The sequence below is a fragment of the Elgaria multicarinata genome, chromosome 10 (assembly GCF_023053635.1).
Source record: "Elgaria multicarinata webbii isolate HBS135686 ecotype San Diego chromosome 10, rElgMul1.1.pri, whole genome shotgun sequence".
Taxonomy (NCBI): Eukaryota; Metazoa; Chordata; class Lepidosauria; order Squamata; family Anguidae; genus Elgaria; species Elgaria multicarinata.
Genome location: NC_086180.1, coordinates 53,523,126 through 53,543,386, shown reverse-complemented (window position 1 = coordinate 53,543,386; position 20,261 = coordinate 53,523,126). Strand labels below are relative to the sequence as shown.

At 41.8% G+C, this 20,261-nt stretch overlaps 1 protein-coding gene across 1 annotated transcript in view; it reads right to left on the bottom strand.

The window, feature by feature from the left end:
* The window catches only part of LIMCH1 (LIM and calponin homology domains 1), a 205,945-nt gene that overhangs the window by 1,822 nt on the left and 183,862 nt on the right, over window positions 1-20,261 (bottom strand). The window contains exons 23-34 of the mRNA XM_063136424.1: window positions 19,867-20,036; window positions 18,540-18,645; window positions 16,200-16,228; window positions 14,893-14,976; window positions 11,865-11,957; window positions 10,632-10,736; window positions 9,541-9,677; window positions 7,830-7,948; window positions 5,681-5,804; window positions 4,482-4,559; window positions 3,505-3,613; window positions 2,895-2,997 (exon numbers count right to left, since the gene is read on the bottom strand). Coding sequence (XP_062992494.1) covers window positions 2,895-2,997; window positions 3,505-3,613; window positions 4,482-4,559; window positions 5,681-5,804; window positions 7,830-7,948; window positions 9,541-9,677; window positions 10,632-10,736; window positions 11,865-11,957; window positions 14,893-14,976; window positions 16,200-16,228; window positions 18,540-18,645; window positions 19,867-20,036 — 1,257 coding nt within the window. The remainder of the gene's footprint in view (window positions 1-2,894; window positions 2,998-3,504; window positions 3,614-4,481; window positions 4,560-5,680; window positions 5,805-7,829; window positions 7,949-9,540; window positions 9,678-10,631; window positions 10,737-11,864; window positions 11,958-14,892; window positions 14,977-16,199; window positions 16,229-18,539; window positions 18,646-19,866; window positions 20,037-20,261) is intronic.

The following is a 20,261-nucleotide window of genomic DNA, read 5'->3' as shown; positions in this document are numbered from 1 at the left end:
TCTGTATGAGAAAGCTATGCACTTAGACTGCTATGTGCATAGGCATCCTACATTGTCCCTTTCAACACACTGCGCCTTTTCCTCAATGTGTTGGAGTTAGCATGAGAGATTGGTGGAGGAGAAGCCTGCACAAGGAGGATTCTGTAGGAACCTGAGCAATGCTTATGGGCTCACACCATAGAGTACTGGGCAATTCACACACAAGGAAGGAGGCGCTGAAGGTGAGTTCATGTGGCCACCTGTCACTTGCTCTTCATCCCTAAACTTTGGTTAACTGAGTAACTGCAACAAATCTTCACCTTGGCTGTGCACTAAACCCTCTGTCCACCTGTTTAGGATTAGGATATGGAGACTGGGGGAAGAGGAACTAGAATCCACCCATGTGGTTTGCAAGAGTGCTTTCTTGGTATCTCTAAACAGTTAAGATATAGCTAATGCATGTTAAGCAATCCTGGGGATGCAATTCTTGTTCAAGAAGCACTCTTCTGGTTTGGACTTTAATTCATTTAGCATTGCAGCAACAGGCAGAAAATTATCCACTAGAAATTGGCCAGTGGCCCCTTGCTATACAGATTTGTTAGATTCGAAGTCAACAGAGAATGTGGGACAAAAACAAAAATGCTACACAGATAAAGATTCCCCCCTTCATTTTTATTCGTTTCATTTGCCAAAACCCCAATGAATTCCAAGAAATGAAATCAAACAGTTGAGAAGCTCTACAACAGCACCCTCTACCTTTCAGAATGTAGAAATGTTTCCAAGCTCAAAAAGTTCTCCTCTTTAGAAAAAACACTTTTTCTTTCTCAGGAAGAACAGAAGTTTTCTTGTGCTAAATTTTCACAAGGTGGGCTATTGAATGTGGGGAATGTAGGCAGTGTAGTACAACATTTAGTCTGCACTCTTTTTAGCTGAAAGATCTGTGCAAGCTGGCTAATGGAGAGAGGCAAGAACAGTCTCTGTCTCTTTCAGGCCTCTTACACTGATGGTTGAAAGGAAAAGAAGGCGGAAAAGGGCCTTGGTCTGAACATGTGATGGCTTAAAGTGGGTAGAGGGACAGCTGTGTGCACTGCCCCTGCCCTATGTCTCCGGGGCATGCAAATCCCGTCCTACTCAGACCTTGCTGTGTTGAATTGACAAGGCCTGGATGAGAGGGAGGGAGTGCTCCAACCAGTGGGCAGGGGTGGGGCTCTCCATGCGATTGGGATCACTGGAAAATCAGAGTTCTTGGTTGCGTGGAGAGCCCCCACGGATAGAGGCGGCTCCGCACTTCAGACAGTCACCCTCTACAAGCAGAGGGCCCCAGATTTGAGGACAGAGAGGAGCGGGGCTGGAGTGCTCCCTCCCATAGCATGCTGAATTTAACCCCTTTCAGAACTCCTGAACAGGGCTAGAGTCATCACCAAATCAGGACAAAGAGCCAAGGGAACTTTCTTCACACACACACACACACACCTCGCAGCCTTTGTTTACAGAAGTGCAGGAACATGAAATCTGCAACATTTATGCGGATATGAGTATCCTGTGGGTTCTTCCATCATTCCAGTGTACAGAGATTATGTTTTAAAAAAACACATGCCAGCACCCCCTCTTCTATGTGCTAAAGCTAACTTCTTTTTTTAAGGATTAGTGTCATAATTAAGGATTAGTATCACTGACACTTGGTTCTGTTTGTTTTTCTATGTGTAATTATTTCAGGTATCAATTTAACTGACCAGGAAGGATCTGTGGCAAAGCGTATAACATCCGGTGCTCTCCAGAAGTCTTGGAGTACAAGTCCTATAATTCCCTGGAAACGATGGGAGCTACAGTCCAACACAACTAGAGGACACTAGGTTGGAGGATGCTGGTCTATAATCTTAAAAAGAAGTTATAAAAATCATCGTTCAATGGAGTGTATTGGGCAGGATCTACACTACTGCTTTAAAACGGTTTATAACAGTAGTGACAACTGTTGGGGCACAGAACACACTCCATATAGTTTTCAAACCATTTTCAAAGTGCCATATCCTGCTTGGTGTAGATCTGGCCTTGGTTAGATTATAAAACCAGAAGATGGGAGACTCAGATTCAAATCCCCATTCAGCCAAGAAGCCCATTGGGTGACCTTGGGACAGTTACTGTCCCTCAGCCCAACCTACCTCACAAGGTTGTTCTTAGAATAAATAGGGTCAGGGGGGATGAATACTGCCTTGAGCTCCTTGGAGGCATTTGAATGTAATAAATACATAAATAGACTTCAAAAAAGGAAGCAGGGAAATATGTTGAATACATATTGCTGTATGAGTGATATGCAGTTGAAATGCTTTTCAACAAGAAACTAAAGCCAGTACAAGATTATATGTTGGACAAACATGTAAATAGCTACTTGCCTAGTGAACAGTTTTTGTAAAGTAGGAGAGAGTTTGGGTATCAATCCCAATTTAAGCACTTTTAAGTCCCTCTGATTTCAGTAGGAAAGTTAAGTAAGTGCTCTCCAACTGATATCAAATAAGTTTTTAAGCCTGCAATCCTATATACACACTTACATGGAAGTAAGCCCTCTTGAACACAGTGGGACTTGCTTCTGAGTAAATGTCTGTAGGATACGCACTGCTAGGATGCGATCCTAAACACAAATTAGGCCTTACTTCTGAGTAAACAAACATAAGATTGTGCTGTAAAGTGCCTAGTTTTGGTAGATGCCTTTGGGTCTTTCCATTTGTTTGTATGTTTCTTTGATGTGCCACAAATGAGTTTGGGAAACTGCCTGGTATATGTGGGCAAGTGGGCTAGTAAAAGGTTTTGTGGGCTAGTATAGGTTCTGGACATATTCGCAAGGCTGCTGCAGTACTGCAAAGAAAATAACACAAAACAAAATGGGATATATCAAACTGAGACCAGCCAGTGGTACTTACTCCTGGATCTGATGTAACAATCGTTACAGTTGAGAAGACCATTTCTAATCCGGACATCTGTTCCGCTTGATGCATCTCCAAGCTGTCCCTTACAAATTCCACACTATTTATAGACAAACAGCAAATACAATAAGGGTTAAATAATATATGTAGAAGTTATTATTTATATTACAAAGTTTCAATGTTTTTATATCAACTTACCTGTTATTGTGCCCCTCCCTCCCTCCCTCCCTCCCTCCCTGAAACCTGGGAATGGCATTTTGGAGATGGTGCTAAAAAAATTTCACTCTGATATACCACTAGACCAGGGGTGAGAACTGTGGAAGATCTGGGGCTCTCCCGCCCCCATGGTCTGCACTAGGTAAATAAATAAATCACCAATTTGCTGCCAAATTGCTCAGAAACATTATAAGGGTTAATTTTTTCTTGTTTGCAAGCCAAATTTGACCCTTTACACACAGAGGGGCGAAGGAGCCCCATGGCAAGTGGCACTAGACATCCCAGCTGTGGTGAGGGGAACTGCCAGGCAGAAACTTTTTGCCATGGGCAGAAGGAAATCGGCAGGCCAGCCTTTAATTGAGGAGAATAAGAATTAGCAAGTCAATCCTACCCTGAAGCACTGAAGATGGAAATAAAGGCCCAGGGTCTCGATGATCATGGCAGCACCTTTCCCAAGGGGTTGTCCACAGCTGGAGCAGAGCTTCTTTCCACTGATAGACCTAAAATGGGAAGACTGGGTTTAACTTTTCCCCTCATGATGTGGTCCCAATGAACCCCATGCGAACTGTGTGCGAGGGAAGCTGCCATTGCCTTGGAAGGGTTGGTATGTTTTTGTGATTGTAAACCGCCCTGGGGGCATTTGCCATTTGGGCAGTATATACATTCCATAAATAAAATAATGAATAAAATAAATAATGTCCCCAGCTAGCCACTGAAATGAGGAAAACTGAAACTGCTTAACCATTACTAGACAGACAGGGAATCCTTTCCCCCTTGTCCCTGAAATTTCTCATATCCCAGGTGGAAGGACTAACCCACATTTTTAGAAGCCTTGTATTAAGGCCACTTTGTGCATGGTGGCTCCTGAGGTTCCAGGTTGACAACTAAATTTCAGGAGGAGTCTGGGAAATTCATTTTCTTCATCGGAGCACCCCCTGGTGGGCAATGAACAGACTGCAGCACCGTTCATGTTGGTTCCATGTTCGCCTAGCTGGGAACTGGTGTTGGCTGAGGCATTCACAGGCATGTACTACACATATCATAGTTACTATAGAAGTTCTACTTAACATGAGCACCATGTGGTTGAGCTCCATGTTCATGGTGTGTTGCTAGGGTCCTGAAGTTAAGTCAGCTTTCTCCCATAAGTCCTGGTTCCATTGAATGTGGCAGTGTAGCAATCTCTGATTATTTGTAAAATCAGCTCATAAATATTATCCAGCGTAAAACATATTTTCAAGAATATTCTATCTATCTGCATACACGAACCCCTCTCAAAATTATGTTCACCAGTTAGAAAGTTTGGGCTGAAATCATAACTTTGTAAAACACTTAAATCAGTTTGCAAGATTCCTTATTGACATTTTATACCTGTTGGGTGACTGGCTCTGAATTGTAAGAGAACCTGGTGATGCTGGACCAGTTCTAGAGCTCTCTTGACAGCCTGCCCTGAAGTATAAAACAGAAAAGAACTCTGGTGAAGCTTTCGAAATAAATGTTCCATCCCACAACTGAGGTCTGGAAGGAAAATGGGGCAGGCCCTTGCTTGGGGTCTCATATTTTAAGTGGTGTCTAGAAGAAGGAGTTCTTTTGCCTCAGGAACTGTTGGCAGGCAAAGGGGATTTAGACTCCAGACCTGAGTGGGCCGAATTTCTGGCTTACGTTTCTGCCTTACATTTTTGCATACCACAGGCCTTATGTTAAACTTTGCTTGGACAGTGCTTCTTCAAACTCTAGATGAGGAGTTACAAGTTTAAGTGGTCCCTCATATGAACAAACAAACAAATTTCCCTACATATTCAGAACTATCATTATGGTCCAAAGGCTTGGCAATACTACTACTACTACTTATTCTTCAATCACATGGCCTCACATCTATCTACTAACATGGTATAATCCAAGAACATTTTACCACATGATCTACCATTTGTATAGAACACCTGTCAGATGCGACATTCCTTACCACAGTATGGCCCAATAGTTGCTCTTGCTTAGTGAGGACAAGGTCAACAAACACAGGATTCCCAAGAAAACCTCTTCCTCCTCTCCAGGGTCTCGCTCTGAGAGATCTGTGGTGTAGGGTGACCATATGAAAAGGAGGACAGGACTCCTGTATCTTTAACAGTTGTATAGAAAAGGGAATTTCAGCAGGTGTCATTTGTATGCATGCAGCACCTGGTGAAATTCCCCCTTCATCACAGCAGTCAAAGCTGCAGGAGCCCTGCCTCTTTTGTATCTGGTCAAGAGGGCAGGGCTCCTGCTACTTGAACTGTTGTGATGAAGGGGACATTTCAGCAGGTGCTACATGCATACAAATGACACCTGCTGAAATTCCCTTTTCTAGGCAACTGCTAAAGATACAGGAGACCTGTCTTCCTTTTCACATGTGGTATCATATCTTAAAAGCACTATGCAGCACTATCTCTTACTATGCAGATTAGACCTCATACTATGCAGGTTAGGGCAGAATCCTATGCATGTGGCTTTACAGGATTCCACACCCCCGTCTAAACATGCATAGGATTGTGCCCTTTGTCATGTAAGCTAGCACAGAAGCCTATATTACCTACCTCCTAAGTTCTTTTGCAGAACTGACTGGCAGACCTAAATTATGTTCGAATGCTGAGTTTTTCTGTTTGACATCTGAAACACGTGGGCTCTGTTTAGTTAATGATTGCGGATTCCATGGAACATCTGAAGAAAAAGATGCAAATAAAGCAAAAACTTGCATATTAAGCTGTCATTTGGTACAGACGCATTTTTGAACTCTACATAGGAGGAAAAAAGAAAGAGAGTTCATAAAGAACCTCAACTAATAATATACAACTATATGTCAAGTGTGGAGAGGCCCTTGTCTCTGGTCTTCTCTTATAGCAAAGTCTGAGTCGAACATTTTGCACAGGGAATTTTTAGCTTGAAAGAGGGAAAGGGGTGAAAGGCGGAGTAAAAATGAGGGGCTGGACAGAAAAAGGTTTTTTTTTACTGTTGTGATGGCAGACAGAATTTTTCTTTTTTACTTTGCTTTGTTGCTGTTGCAGATGGTGATGACAGCAGAGCTCATCTTGGTAGCTTTCCTACCAGCTACCCTATGGTAGCTTAAAATGGTTTTCAGTAGTTAGCTTTATTAAATAGGCAGGTCTGATGGTTGTGAACTGCTAGCTACCAAACACACCAACCCTGCTTGGGTGGGGCTGGAATGAAACAGTTTAGGAGTTTGAAGGTTGGCTGTTGAAGAGGCCAGAGTTTTGCAGCTGGATGGTAAGAAGCAGTATTTAGGCCGGGCGGGAGGGGAAGTGGGCTTCTAATGCCTGCTGTTTCCTTTTTGGTAGAACTCGTGGGAATTTATTGACTAGCATTGTTTGTCTTGGTGGTTGAGTATCCTCCATATTTGTACGTTTGTAAGTAAGTCGATATTACATGAGTACTGCTACTGTCTCCTCACTGTGAAACTGACCCTATAGAGGTTGCCTATGGAATCACTCAGGGGAGTTGGGTATTATGAAATAAGAGTATTATGAAATAAATATAAAATAATGATATGCAATGATCTATCATCAGACTTCTGTACACTTTCCTAGCAGAAGTTATTTCCTTGCAGACACATCTTAATGCCTTAGTAGAAGGTGAAGTGCTGCAGTATGAATGTGCAAGTAAGGAGTACATTTCAGGGAGCTGGAAAACTCAACAAAAGGAGGGTAGGACATGTTCTGCCAAGCTCATCGTTTGGTGCAACAGGACTTCACATTAAAGTAAACTTCAGATAACCCTCTGAAATTTGGGATGCTTTATCTAAATGCTATTAAAGTTTTCCATTACATTTAAAAAAACTGTCATCAACATCTTTAGGTGGCATATGTTCAGTAGAAGTTTGTTTGCTTTTATACTTTGGCATAGAATTTTGAGATTTAAAATATTAGATCATACTCATGCACCTAGAAATGCTTCACAAATATGTCTAATCAGAATGGTTGGTTCTTGCCCATATAATTTCATTGAATACAGGGATATGGACGAAGAGCGCAAGCCTACGAAGATGGCCATGAGCCTCCGAACTCGGAGGCTAGTGACCATCCAAAGCAGAGCGAGAGATGAAGCAGAGGTGATCTTGGCCTCTGTGCACCTCCTGCTCTGTATTTTCACTAGATGGGCTTTTTCGCCCATCTAACTGAGGCATCAGAAAAGGGGAGAGAAGGAGGCTGGAGAGACTTGGGGAGACACAGCATAAGCTGTCCCCTTCTCTCCCCTCCCACCAGCATGCCCCCTTTCAAATTTGCCATTAAAGTAATAGGCACAAATAATAATCCAAATTTATTAATAGCTATTAATTGAGGATGATTAAATATTAGAACATCTCAGAAAGCTGAAGTGTTTATTGCCAACATTTTATTTATTTATTTATTTACATTTATATACCGCCCCACAGCCGAAGCTCTCTAGGTGGTTCACAAAAGCTAAAAACAGTAAACTTTAAAAATATACAAAATTTAAAAACCACATTTTAACATGCATTTAAAAATTGTATAAACAGGTTCCATTTTGTACAAATTCAAAGCATTTGCAGTCTCCAAATCACCTCTAAATGTAAATAGATAGGAAATATTAGCAAAGAGGATAGTAGATACTACTTTAAATACAAGGTGAATAATTAAAGAGACAATGTAGTTTCAATTTGTAGATGTTTTGTGTTTTCTTTTTAAGAGATTTGAAGTCTTCACATACCCTGACTTAACGGCAAAGTCATTTTGGTGGGCGACATACATTCTGACATGGCTATCTGGTCATCTTGCTCATTTCTTCTCTCATTACTGGTTTCTAGACATCCTTCTTTATTTACAGTGCTGATAAACAGAAAACACATTTTACAAAGAAAGGCAGTAACAATATTAAATGGTCCCATTTAATCACTTGATTGTGCCAAAGCTGCCTAAGGTAGAATTTGAGGAAGGTTCAGATGGCTCTGATAGGTCTATCCATTTCCAAGTGTTCACATGCAGGTAACTTCAGCCTACTTTTATAATACTTTCAATGACAAACATGCAATACCAACTATTCCCCCACCAGCTTATACAGTATGGGTGACAGAATGTAGTATGTTAGGTGTGCCACCTCTCCTAATACAATCATTGATTGAAACCATAGTAGATTCTCCTGTTAGTTATATGGATAACAGGAACTGGCATGTTGTGTATAGGAAAAGCTGTAGCTGCATGACACCAGAACAAATGTCGAGGAGTCAGGTCTGGTATTGAACTTATACAGTTGTCTTATATGCTATTTATTAGATGCATAAAGGCCTGTTTAAAGGGCAGCTTTCTTGTTTCTTAGAGTAGCTGCCAGTTTGATTTACTCTTTGAACTTGCTAGTGAACCGAGGAGAATTCCCTCCTCCTTTGTGTTGGAAGTACTAGCCTGTGATGCTTTGGGGTACATACTAGAATAACAGAAAGAGTATAAATGATGGAGCTGAGGCCAAACCAATTTGGCCTTCTTCTAGGGGGAATGTGCACACCAACCTTGAGAACTTGGGTTTGGGGGACAATCTCTGCTGTGATTTGGGCCCCCAGCTTCGTGGGCTGAAGAGACGCATGAGCTTTCTTTGTATAGTTATTCTGCATCCATTTTCGATCAATAAAATGTCATTCCATTCACAAGTGATCTAGTTTAATCTTGGCAATCCAAAGATCTACTTTGGCTGGGTCCTGAATAGAACAGGCCTCCAGAATAACACACAGGCTTATTAGATTGTAAGCCTATGCGGCAGGGTCTTGCTATTTACTGTTTTACTCTGTACAGCACCATGTACACTGATGGTGCTATATAAATAAATAATAATAATAATAATAATAACAGACTGGCTTAGAGTTAACGCAGGAGTGTTCCTAGGGAACAGGGTACTTGGCTGTCCCTGAGAAAACAAATTCATGCTCCCAATTGTATACTCCAAAATGTAACTAGGAACACAGGAAGTTGGTACCAGTAGATGCCCTTAGAAACAAATGGAGATGGAATTTTATAATCACACCTTATTGAGGACAGATTCACAAATGCATGTACATCACTCAACCACACAATACTCAGTAAACTACAAATGGAAGTGAAGTGATTCCATATGTAATACTGCATTTGAGATGATGCAAATATTTTGGCTGGTATTTCAACTGGTAGCAGCTTTTTCATACATGAAAGCCAATAATAAATGTTATTAAATCACCAAGTAATGAACATGCATGTATGAACTTGGGCATGATGATAAAGCAAAAGGATCAGGAAGCACAAGTATCTCATGCTTCCTGTTTACGCCCTTCTTTATCTTATCCAATACAAAATGTTTGCAGCTTCCCCGGGGGTCAGATTGCTCAGGCAAATGTTCCTCTGTAATAAATCCCTGTGCAGATTTCCCCTATGAAATGTTTTTGCGTTTTTTAACGCACCTCATGTTCTCTTCCCATGGTTCATGTTCCTTGTTTTTCAAAAAGGATGTGCTATCTTGTTCACAAAATAATTTCTTCAGTGTTCTAACTTCCTTTTGCTTATCCTGCTCTTCAGAGTTGCTCATATCTACCATATTCTATCAAAGAGAGAGAGAAAGAGAGAGAAATTATTGATATTCATATAGACTTGACCAGGATATCCCACATGAAACAGGTATACAGAACTCCCGAGAATTATAAGTTGCATATGAAGGGAAGGGCATTATAAGTTACATATGTCAGAAGACAACAGGCTCAAACCTGTCATCACACCAAACCATGGTTTGGGTTTCCAAACTACAACTGGCAAACCATTTTCATTTCCCCTCAGCTCATTGCTTCATAAGTTCTATCCTGTTTCCATAATATAGGCGTTTCTGGAGGCAGAGCAATGACCATAACAATGATTTGTCAATTCAGACATAGCACAAACCATGGTTTGCAAGGGCACTCATTTTCCAACTGTTTGCAAACCAGGCTTGTCAACTGGAACATCATGCCAAGCCATAGGCAAGCTTCACCATGGCTTGATAGATGTGATTATCTATCAACTACAAATTCACTCATAATCATTACATTACTGACTATTCCCTCCCTTTTAAGCTATTTACAATCCAAAGCATCTGGTCAATGCAGACATTCAATTAATTCAAAACAAGTGCTTGGATCCAAAGTTCATGTTCATGGAACAGGGCACTTTCAGATCCCATTTCCTCCTTCTCCATGCAGCTTCCTCTGCTTAACAAAAATCTACTCTGGCGGGTTGGGTAAGTGGTGCAGGGAGCTTCAGGAGAATGATGAAAGTCCCTTCCATTCACAGAAGGGGCCTTTCCATGAACAGAAAACCACCTTTGGATAAAACCAAAAGATGTTTTGATTAAACTTTGTTTTCACAGCTCAGCTCATGAAACAAAACTGAATGGCTTACTCTTCTTGTAGTCATCCAGATTAAACAAGATTTAACTTTATATTCTATATCTAGAAAGTTTTGTTTTAGCTGCCTTGTTTTTGCCACCTCCAGATTCATTCTCCAGTTCTGTCAGTGAGCTCACCACAGTCCCGTTTCCATCTGTCAGAGAGGAAGAGGTGGACAAGGGATCCGCAGAGTTTGAAGTAACTGTGAATGGAACCACAGTATCCTCAATGATCTTGCGTTCCTAAAGAGGAGGAATAGCTATCAGAGTAGCACTATGAATAGTCTTTGGAAGAGGGAGCATTAAGCCAACCCCTTACACCATAACTATGATTCAGGGAAGATACAATTCAAGTGTGTCCTTTTCTGATTCCTCCTGGGGGAGGACAATGGGGGGTGGGCAGGGGAAAGGCCAGGAGCCAGGTATAATGAAAATTTAATAACAGAATTTAAAAGAGGAAGGGATTTGGTGCTATGCAGAGCTTTTAGTTCATCTCTCGTGACTTATCTTCCCTGCCGCTTGGCCCTACTGGCTATTTTGCTTCAATCTTCATTACGGATGTACAGATTGTGTAAAATGTGTTCCATCTGTGTTTTGCAGATTGTCATGTGGTTTCGTTTTGTTGTCTGCCCATCGTCAGAATCCGGGTGTGTGTGTGTTAGTTTCCATATTTGCGCAAATTCACACATGCACAATTTCCCCACAAAAGTGCAAATTCCTCCACAATGTGCATTCACACTTTAACCATTTTAGCTGTTGTTGGCGGGGTGTTTTCATGACAAAATTCCCGAAGGTTAGGAAAATGGTCTGCAAGTCTGTGGACTTTGCCCAATGGGGAAAAAGTCGGTCCTCTGCAGAATTCATGGGTCGGATTCTTAAAATCCAAACTCATTTGGTTTCATTGTGGATTTCTTTGACTTCTCATCTCCATGGGTCTCCCACTACCCTTTTTAAATTCTTTGAAAACCTGAATCTTGCAGCCAGACCACCATTCATTTGGAGTGTAGAAATTAGGCGTTTTGGGTGGAGGGAACACACCAGCTTAATTTTTAGGAATATCATAAGGTACTGCGAGGTTAGCTAATGGCAAATACTGCTGCCCATGGTCCTGCCTGCTTACAGTAAAACATGCAACCATATTGAGAATACAAACACATGGTTTTGTTTCTTGTTTTGAAGTATAGTTAATGAAAGATTTCTTGGTTTGTTGGCTCACTTGTGCAAAGGGAGAGCGAAAGGGCTGTATGCACAGCAAAAAGGCATGTTCATATCTTGGCTTATTAAACTGAGATACGATTGTCCAGCCATGGCTACAATCTAGCCTCAGAGACATGGCAACCCCACGGCCCAGTTGCATCTCTGCCTTCATACCTCCTCATAGTATTTACGCTCCTCCTCTTCAACTTCTTTTTGTGCTCTTTCCCATTCTTCTTTCAACTTGTCCTGCTCTTTCTGATACCTTTCCTGTAGAGAATTCCAGTACAAGCTATTAAACAGAATCGTGACACAAGAGAGGGAACTTGTTTCCTCACCTGGATCTAAAGAAGATCTCCAAGCAAAGCTGACTTGTGAGACAGGTCTGAATGAGGGCTTCGTAAGCGCTTCTGGCCAAATGTGCATACAAAACCTCTGTGATCGGGAACCCTGACTTATCAGGGCTTCCGATCATGGTTACTTTGAAAGCATATTCACCGAATGTGCTTACAAAGTCCTGCTCAGACCTTTGTGTGAAGATCTTTAAGGCCCGGGGGGAGGTCACGGGATTGTTTAATGTCAGTATATTACAGAATTTGACTCATTCAAAGTGATTAAAGTGACGACACACTTAATAAAAGGGGGCTGTTGCTGAAAATGGCAGCCCCGTATCACGTTCCCCTTCTTCCTTCATAACGCCTTGTTCAACTTCCCCCATTCAACTGGCATTAAAATGTGCATTCCCCTATCTCCATCAGCAGCAACCAATGATGTAGACTGGTGTTGGAGAAAATGCATACAATAATGGCATCAAGATCGGGCTAAATCAGTTAAGATGCTGTCATGATGGAGGAGAAAGAACTTGATATAGCTCTGTGTTCTTTGTAAGGTGCAGTCCTGGCCTGAAAGTCAAGAGTTTTATGAACTAGAACAGTGGGGGAAGGAGGATGTTGAACTGGAGCCGCGGCTTTCAAGCTGCAGGCTTCACTCCCCTCTGGCAAGTGAGTCATCATTGACCCAATTTTCAGTGGCAACCCTGTTTGAGCTTGGAATTAGCACCAACCCACCCCTTCCAAGAGCTGCAATACAGACATTTGGGTGTTCCATGTGTTGTTCATCAGCACTAGGGTCCAAAGGGGAAACCATTATTCCATTTCTTTTCATCTGATGTCACAAGGGGGTGACATCCTATTCTAAGGCAAATTGCACCAGAGGCGCAACTGTCATTTTCTTTACTCTTTTTAGGGTTTGTTTTTAAGGGGGGAAAGAGAAAAATTGAAAGACCTTATGGTTTTAATTTTTGTGAACTGCCCAGAGAGCTTCGGCTATTGGGCAGTATAAAAATGTAATAAATAAATAAATAACTTTAAATAAAATTTTCTTGGGTGGTATAAGACTTTTGCATAGTGCTATAGTTACAGAGGGCTGGGAGGCATCATCAATTTAAAAAAAAGTAGACCCACTGTGTTAAAAATTTGACACACACACTGCCCTAAACTAGATAATTTCTCTCTCTGTGTTATTTTCCCTTCCCTGTGATCCTACCATCAGTTTAACTTTCTTTTCAAACTCTATGGTAGCATGCTATATATTTTATTGTACTTTTATTTTTTGTACTTTTATAAGATGTTTTGGCAACCAAATATTGCTTGCTGTCCAACACAAATTTAAGCCTCCACCATAAAACAGAAGAACAGTTCTAGATGAGCAAGCAAACAGGCAAAGAAGAGAACCAACCAAACATTTTGAAATGCAGGATTTACATTTCCATTCAGCTAAACTTGCATCTGAATTTAACTGGGCTCCATAGATATATTGGCTTTGGCATTAATCTAATCAGGATAAACTGCTGCCAATAAAATTTAAAAGAAAGATGAAAAATCACGTCAGCTTATAAGATAAACAGACAACATATAGAAGTCCTAAGTGGAGAAGATGATGACTAGTCAAGCTGTTGGTTATTCTAGAGTGACATTATCTTCTTAGAAACATTCTTATTTCTGAATCAAAAGATGAACCTTTCAAAAAGTATCAAGGGAGCATATTTACTTCCAAACAATCTTGTGCCTGCCCTTTGAAATGTTAAGTGATTTCAGAAGCAAGGAGAGATCATGATCATGCAGATATATCTGTGACTTATAAGAGATCCACCGCTATGTTGGTTTTCTGACTTAGATGCCAAAATAACTTGGTCAACCTTGGTTTCTATGTGCCTTCTCTGGTGTGTGTGTGTGTGTGTGTGTCAAAGGCAGGGAGGGAATGCCATTTGCTGTTCTGCCTCAGGTAGCAAAAGATCTTAGGCAAACCCTAGAAAGTTTGGAAGCTGCTGTAGAGAATGACTCTTGCCTTACACCCCATTAATCTAGACTCTACCCTCTGTGTGTGTGTTTGCAAAAACTTCCCCAGTTACAGGGAAGACTCCAACTGAAGACTGATATGCTTCAGAACTATGTAAGACCATTTTTCAGAAGGCTTGCTTTGAAAACCCTAGGGAGTAATTCGAATAGGTGTTATGTAGGGACGCTTGAGAAATTCAGCTTATATGAATTCTGATGCAAGCTGACCTGGGCCCTTTCTATACCTAAGGATTATCCCAGGAAAATGGAGGGATTGCCCCTGCCTGCTCCCAGGACCCCCTGTGTGTCATTTAGATGCACAGGGATGATCTTGGGACGATCCCGGGGAAAAAGGCAGGTGTAGAAATGGCCCTGATCCACACTTCCAGGATTGGAACATAATTATCCTTCAGATTTCACAATTCACTGAATTTTTCAAAGCAATTCTTGGCACAAAAAAGTTTGAAAATCATTCAAAATGCACACTTTGGGATAAAATAGATTTAAAACGCATATTTTGTGAGAAAATGTGTTCAAAAATATCTATTTAAATATGAACATATACAGATTTTAATGCATTTTTTTTAAAAAAAAATTGCAGAAATTATTTGGAATGGACTTAAGAATGAACACATATGAAATGGACATAGACCAGAAATAGAGTGATCTATCCATCATTAATGGAATGGTAACTTCGTAAATTTTAGTGGGCATTATTTCATGCTGTCAATTGTCTCTGTTTAAGTTTTACTTGGTTTCGGGAGACACCAGGTTAAAAAGTTTAGTGTGAGAAGTAAAGGGGGATTCTTGTACTTCTTGGCAGAAGGCAGGATGCAGACATGACAAATAACTCCGGAACTTGGATGTACCTGCAGTAACCGCTCCTGTTCATGCTGCCATCGCTCTTGCCGCTTCCTCTCTTCTTCTGGATCCCAAGACCAGCAACCAAAACGCTTAAATAAGATGATAGATACTGTTAAAGGCTAGCAATACATAGCAGAAAACAATTATAAACATTAAAAGAGTTCTAAGCTACATTCGACTGGAGTTCCTAAAAATAAATTAAAAATCCTCTTTTCCTTGCTCTTTTCTCCTGGTTGGGCTTTGAGAATGAAAGGAGGGATAGCATGGGGGGGGAAGGGTTCAGCACCCCCTTTTCCATCCATGGCTTCTCAACTTTAATTGCTAAAACCCTCTCATTCAGTGAATTCGGGCAAGTTACTATCTCTCAGCCTAACTGAAGTTCTGTGAAGACAAGTAAAATAACCAGGTACCATGAAGTGCTAAATAATAAAAATGAATGTCATGTTTGAGGCTGCAACACCACTGTAGGCTTTGGTCTATCCCACCCTGATGACTTATGTGCTGCAGCAGCCATTCTCAGACTTGATTTTACACACTACAGCGGACGGCACAAGAGCTGCTTCAACTCAGTCTGTTACCAAATGCCACACACGAATACTGTGTAAACAAAGTCCATGTGGTTCACGCAAGTGACACTGTTAATTCCCCACACCAACTTTGCTGGCTCTCAGGGGGAACTGATGCTCGCATAGGAAGTGTCATTTGCCCAAGCCACATCGTCCCTGCATATAGACGTTCTTTATCCCTACCAAGTGCCATCTTCAGTAGGTAGCGTTCAGGTTGTTCCCTGGAAGGTTCTCCAGGTGGGCAAATGTTCAGGATCATGCTGATCATACATGTGGGCCTCTCAGAGAGCAGCGTGAATATGCTCCTCACAGTTCAAACCCTTTTCTCTTCTGTTTCACTGCTGCTGTTGCTGTAGCAGCCAAGCAGAATTTCAGTGTGCACTTAGGGGACCTTCCAGGAAATGAGTGGAATGCTCTCAGGGATCCAGACATTTTCTGCTGCTGTTGCATTGGGACAATTTTCAAACACAGACATCTGTACTGGAGGCGCCATCCTGGATCTGTGCCAAGTAACTTATAGAGAGTCACTTGAATGCTCCCCACTGACGACGGCACTTAGTGGGGGGCGCCAAAGATACGCTGCAATTCTAGCGCACCTTCCTACTCAGGCAACTAGATCCTTGATGGGATGCTACACTCAAGGACTGCCAGGGCAGACTCTCCTGAAGAATCCCTGTGGGAGGCTCTACATATCCTTAGCCCTCACACTTTAAACTATAATGCAAATACAAAGACAGGCAACTTACATTTGACTTGTCGCCATTATCAGTGTCAACTGCATGGAGGGGGGGAAAAAAACTACAATTAAACTTTTCAAAATGTGAAGTCAGGCAAGCTGCTAACGCTTCAAAACTGGCAATTTAAAACAGTGATAGACAGAGCTGGCTCCAGGCTTTGGTGGGTGGGGCTGGTCAAGATGCCCTCACTGAACCCGTCTCCCTGAATGGGCCCACATCCCTGATAGCATCACTGCAGCCTGTTTGCTTGCCCTTCTCCCTCTGGGCCAAACTGCTCCAGGAGAACCGGAGGCTCCTTCTCCCTGCACTTGGCACTGCTCACATGCTTGGAGAGCATAGGGGAACAGGTAGCCACAGCAAGGAGGAGTGTTCTGGCGGTCTGCAGTTGTGGGACCCCTGCATCTGTGCGGACTTAGGATATGTCCAACAATGCCAGCCTCTGATTCCATCACTGGCTATCATCACATTATGTGTGATCCCTTTAGGATGAAGTGCAAAGAGTAAAAATAAATGGGCAAGAAAAGATTTTACATGTTTTTCTCAATAATTTTCTGCATTACTTTTTTATAAAAAAAAGAAACTTTCTGATCAAACACAGAGACGGATTGTACCCTCCACCAATAGAAGTGCCTTCTATACAGATGGAAAAAGAAGAGTTAACATCAATCAACATTAGGCTCTAAGTTACTGCTAACTATTTACGGCTACTGCTTTTGTCCACAGGCACTAGCTACATCTGAATATAACATGCTACCTAAGCTCTATTTTCCATTTTTCCCTGTGTTGTTGCCATTTGGGGAAAAGGAATATGCCATTCCAGCGCCACAGTTACCAAGAGAGTTCTTGCCATTTTTGTGGGATGGTTTTGATCACAACAGTCTTACCCAGTTGTCTAGAGCGAAACTTGCATTGATAAAAAAGACAATCACATACTATTCCGATATACATTGGTTGCAAGGTCTTTGCCAACTATGCAACGGGAAAAGGCATTTTCTACAAAAGCAAGAAGAATGGACAGAGAGCGGCTTTTGCGCCAAGTCACATTTAAAAAATACCTATGCAGTGTAGCAAGAGGGACACAGCCACACCCAAGGCCATTATTTACCTGACTGCGAGAAAAATTGGTAGCGCCGCCAAGAGTTCCGAACCTTAAGCGGAACACTGGCACTGTTTGGCAACTCTAGAGTGGAGGGTAGAACAGAAACAAAACAAGAAATGCAACACTGTAAAAGCAAACCAGTGACCAGAGGGACAACCAAGGGAGAAGGTGATTAGCCAACCATGTTAGATGTAGGCTGGATGGTTGTAACTTTCTACGGCTATCCATTGATGGCACATCTGGTAGTTTCCAGGGAACGCCAAAAACATTATTGTCATGTCTTATGCAATTTTAATATGCTGTTTATGGATTGTTTGTGCTTTTATTATAATGTTAATGTTTTATTTATATTTTGCAGCCCACCGTAGGTCCATAATGTTGGGAGAGAAGAAATAGGGGGATAGCAATGAGGCAAACCAATAAATAAATTGCCTCCGCTGTGATTCTTTTGAGGGTTTGAATGCCTTCACATCGCACAGTAGACATCTACAGCCTGTGGGCATCCAGTGTTTAGTCTACAACATCTTCTCCCCTTCCTGCTGTCCAGGAAGACATGGCCCGGGAAAGATACCTGCCTTTCCCAGGGACAATTCTCATTCTTTGGGGTGTTTGTTCCTTTAGTGAATCAGGAGGAACAATACTAAAGCAAGGCTGTGAATCAGAGTGCTTGGTTCAGGGCCTCTAGCTGTTGGTTGTGGCACATCACAATCCCACTGTACTTGTATCACCTTTGTCCTGCCACTGCCAACAATGAGAGAATGGGAGGGCCGTGATTGAACATGTGGGATACATCGCTGATGTGGTGTAGTGGCTAAGTTACGAGGCAGAAGGAGCCCTCTTTCAAATTTCACCTAAGGTATGAACTCATAAGGTGGCCTTGAACACATCTGTTTCTCTGCCTCACAATATCTGCAATATGGGGATAATTACACTTTGCTATGCGTGGCTGTTCTTTAAAACATAAATATTTTAAGTTTCCCTGGCACAGAATTTAGATTTTAATTTTACCTTTCTTTTTAAATTTTGTGCAGCCCTGATCATACATCCATTGTTGCATCATCACCATCATCACCATCATCATCGCAGTAGCTACACTAAAAACATGTCAAGGTAACTTTCTGAAGAAAACAAACCATATTCATCTAAGCATTTAAGCTATGAAGATCAGTCTTTTCTCTCTGACTCTTATGATAAATGTTGGAGGTTGCACTGAAACCTACACATCGAAACCCTCCTTTCTGTTTGTTTACCTTGCGGGGCTGAATTCTGCAAAACTATGTGGCTCATCTCAGGCATCTTCTTCAGAAGCGGAAACATTATGCCTCCATCTTGTTCAGGAGCTTCCAAGGTCTCTACCTAGGCCAGTTTGGAAGAATGGAAACAGGATCAAGACAACATTTGATGCTACCAGCCTGGTATTTTGTTTTTGAAGACTTCTCTAAATAAATGCATTGAGGACTCAATGCTCACGCTTTCGTTTATTTGCGAACTGTTAGGAGGAATTTGTAAAACACTACTAATTCCCCCAACAGTTCAGGCACTTCCAAGGTCTCTACCTAGGCCAGTTTGGAAGAACGGAAACAGGATCAAGACAACAACACAGCAGACAAAAGCAGACAAGCTATCCCTTCTCAGTCCTTCTAATATTATCTAATATTAATATTGGAATAACTTAGTTTGGTCTGTATTGGTTCAGCAGCATTTCCCAGCTAAATTGTATTGTATTGTATTTAGTTAGTTAGTTATTCCACAATTTATGGTCTGTCTTTCCTATCCAAGATGACACATCAAAATGACACGTAAGACAGGGAGACACATTTAATTCACAAAACAGCTTGTATGAATATCATTATTTTAATTTCTTTATGAACAGTATACAATGGGAATCTCCAAAACAAAACATTTTGCATTGCCTGACATCATTCCTGTGCTCTTATGTCATCTTTCTTCCTGCCTGAATGTCTGCCTTGAGGATATAATAGACTATCTGCTCTGCTTGCTTATCACTATGCTTGCTTATCAATATGCTAGAAGCCTGTAAACACAGGACCCCTTCCCCTTTTTATGTAAAGCAGATCTCTTTGGTGAGGACACACATCTTGCTGTGGGAATGATGAAAACATTCCATCTTCACGTGATGGAAAGACGAAACATGAGTCATCTGGGCATCCTCAGTGTCTTGGGGCAATAGGATGCTTCGGATTCCTGGATCCAAGGTTGGAAAAATGACTCTGACCTCGGATCTGGGAAACCACGCTCTGCCCCCACCCCTCACAGCCAGTGTGGAAAGAAGTGCCTTGGCTGCCTCTCTGATGGTGGGAACCCGATCTCAGGGAGAGGGTAAAGGGGGCATTCCAGTGAGCGGGGAGGGGAGGGAACTGTCAAGGCCGGGATACGAGCTATCTTGAGGCTTCTCCAGCCTCCTTCCCTCCCCTTTCGGAACACCCCAGATACATGTACAAAAAAGCCTGTATAGTCGTTGCTCCTCACACTCTGCGCTGGATGCCTGTAAGCCTCCGAGTTCAGAGGCTTATGAGCATCGAGTGCAGAGGTCATAGCCTTAATGCCTCATACTACCTTCTGGATAATGGGTGCTTCTGTATCCTTCTGTTGCCCTGTTTCAGGTTTCTTCAGCTCATCATCTGAACCTGTCTCCTTGGAATGATTACTGAGGGAAGAGAACTCCACACTGGCCACTGTAGGACTGGCACAGGAAACTGTTGTGCTGAATTCTTTGTGGTTGGAAGCTACTCCCATTTGCAAAAAGAAAAGAAAGAGGCGGGGAAGGGAGAGAAAAGACAAAAGTCAAACACAATATTGAAATCACAAAAAAGAAATACAGTATTGCTTCAAGGATGACTTTGTCCAATAAAGCCAGACAGAAAGAAGACCATGTAGGTGACGGCCACTGTTTCTAGAAAACAGCAAGACAGTAGAAGCTAATAACAATAAATAGGGTTGCAAGCTTTACT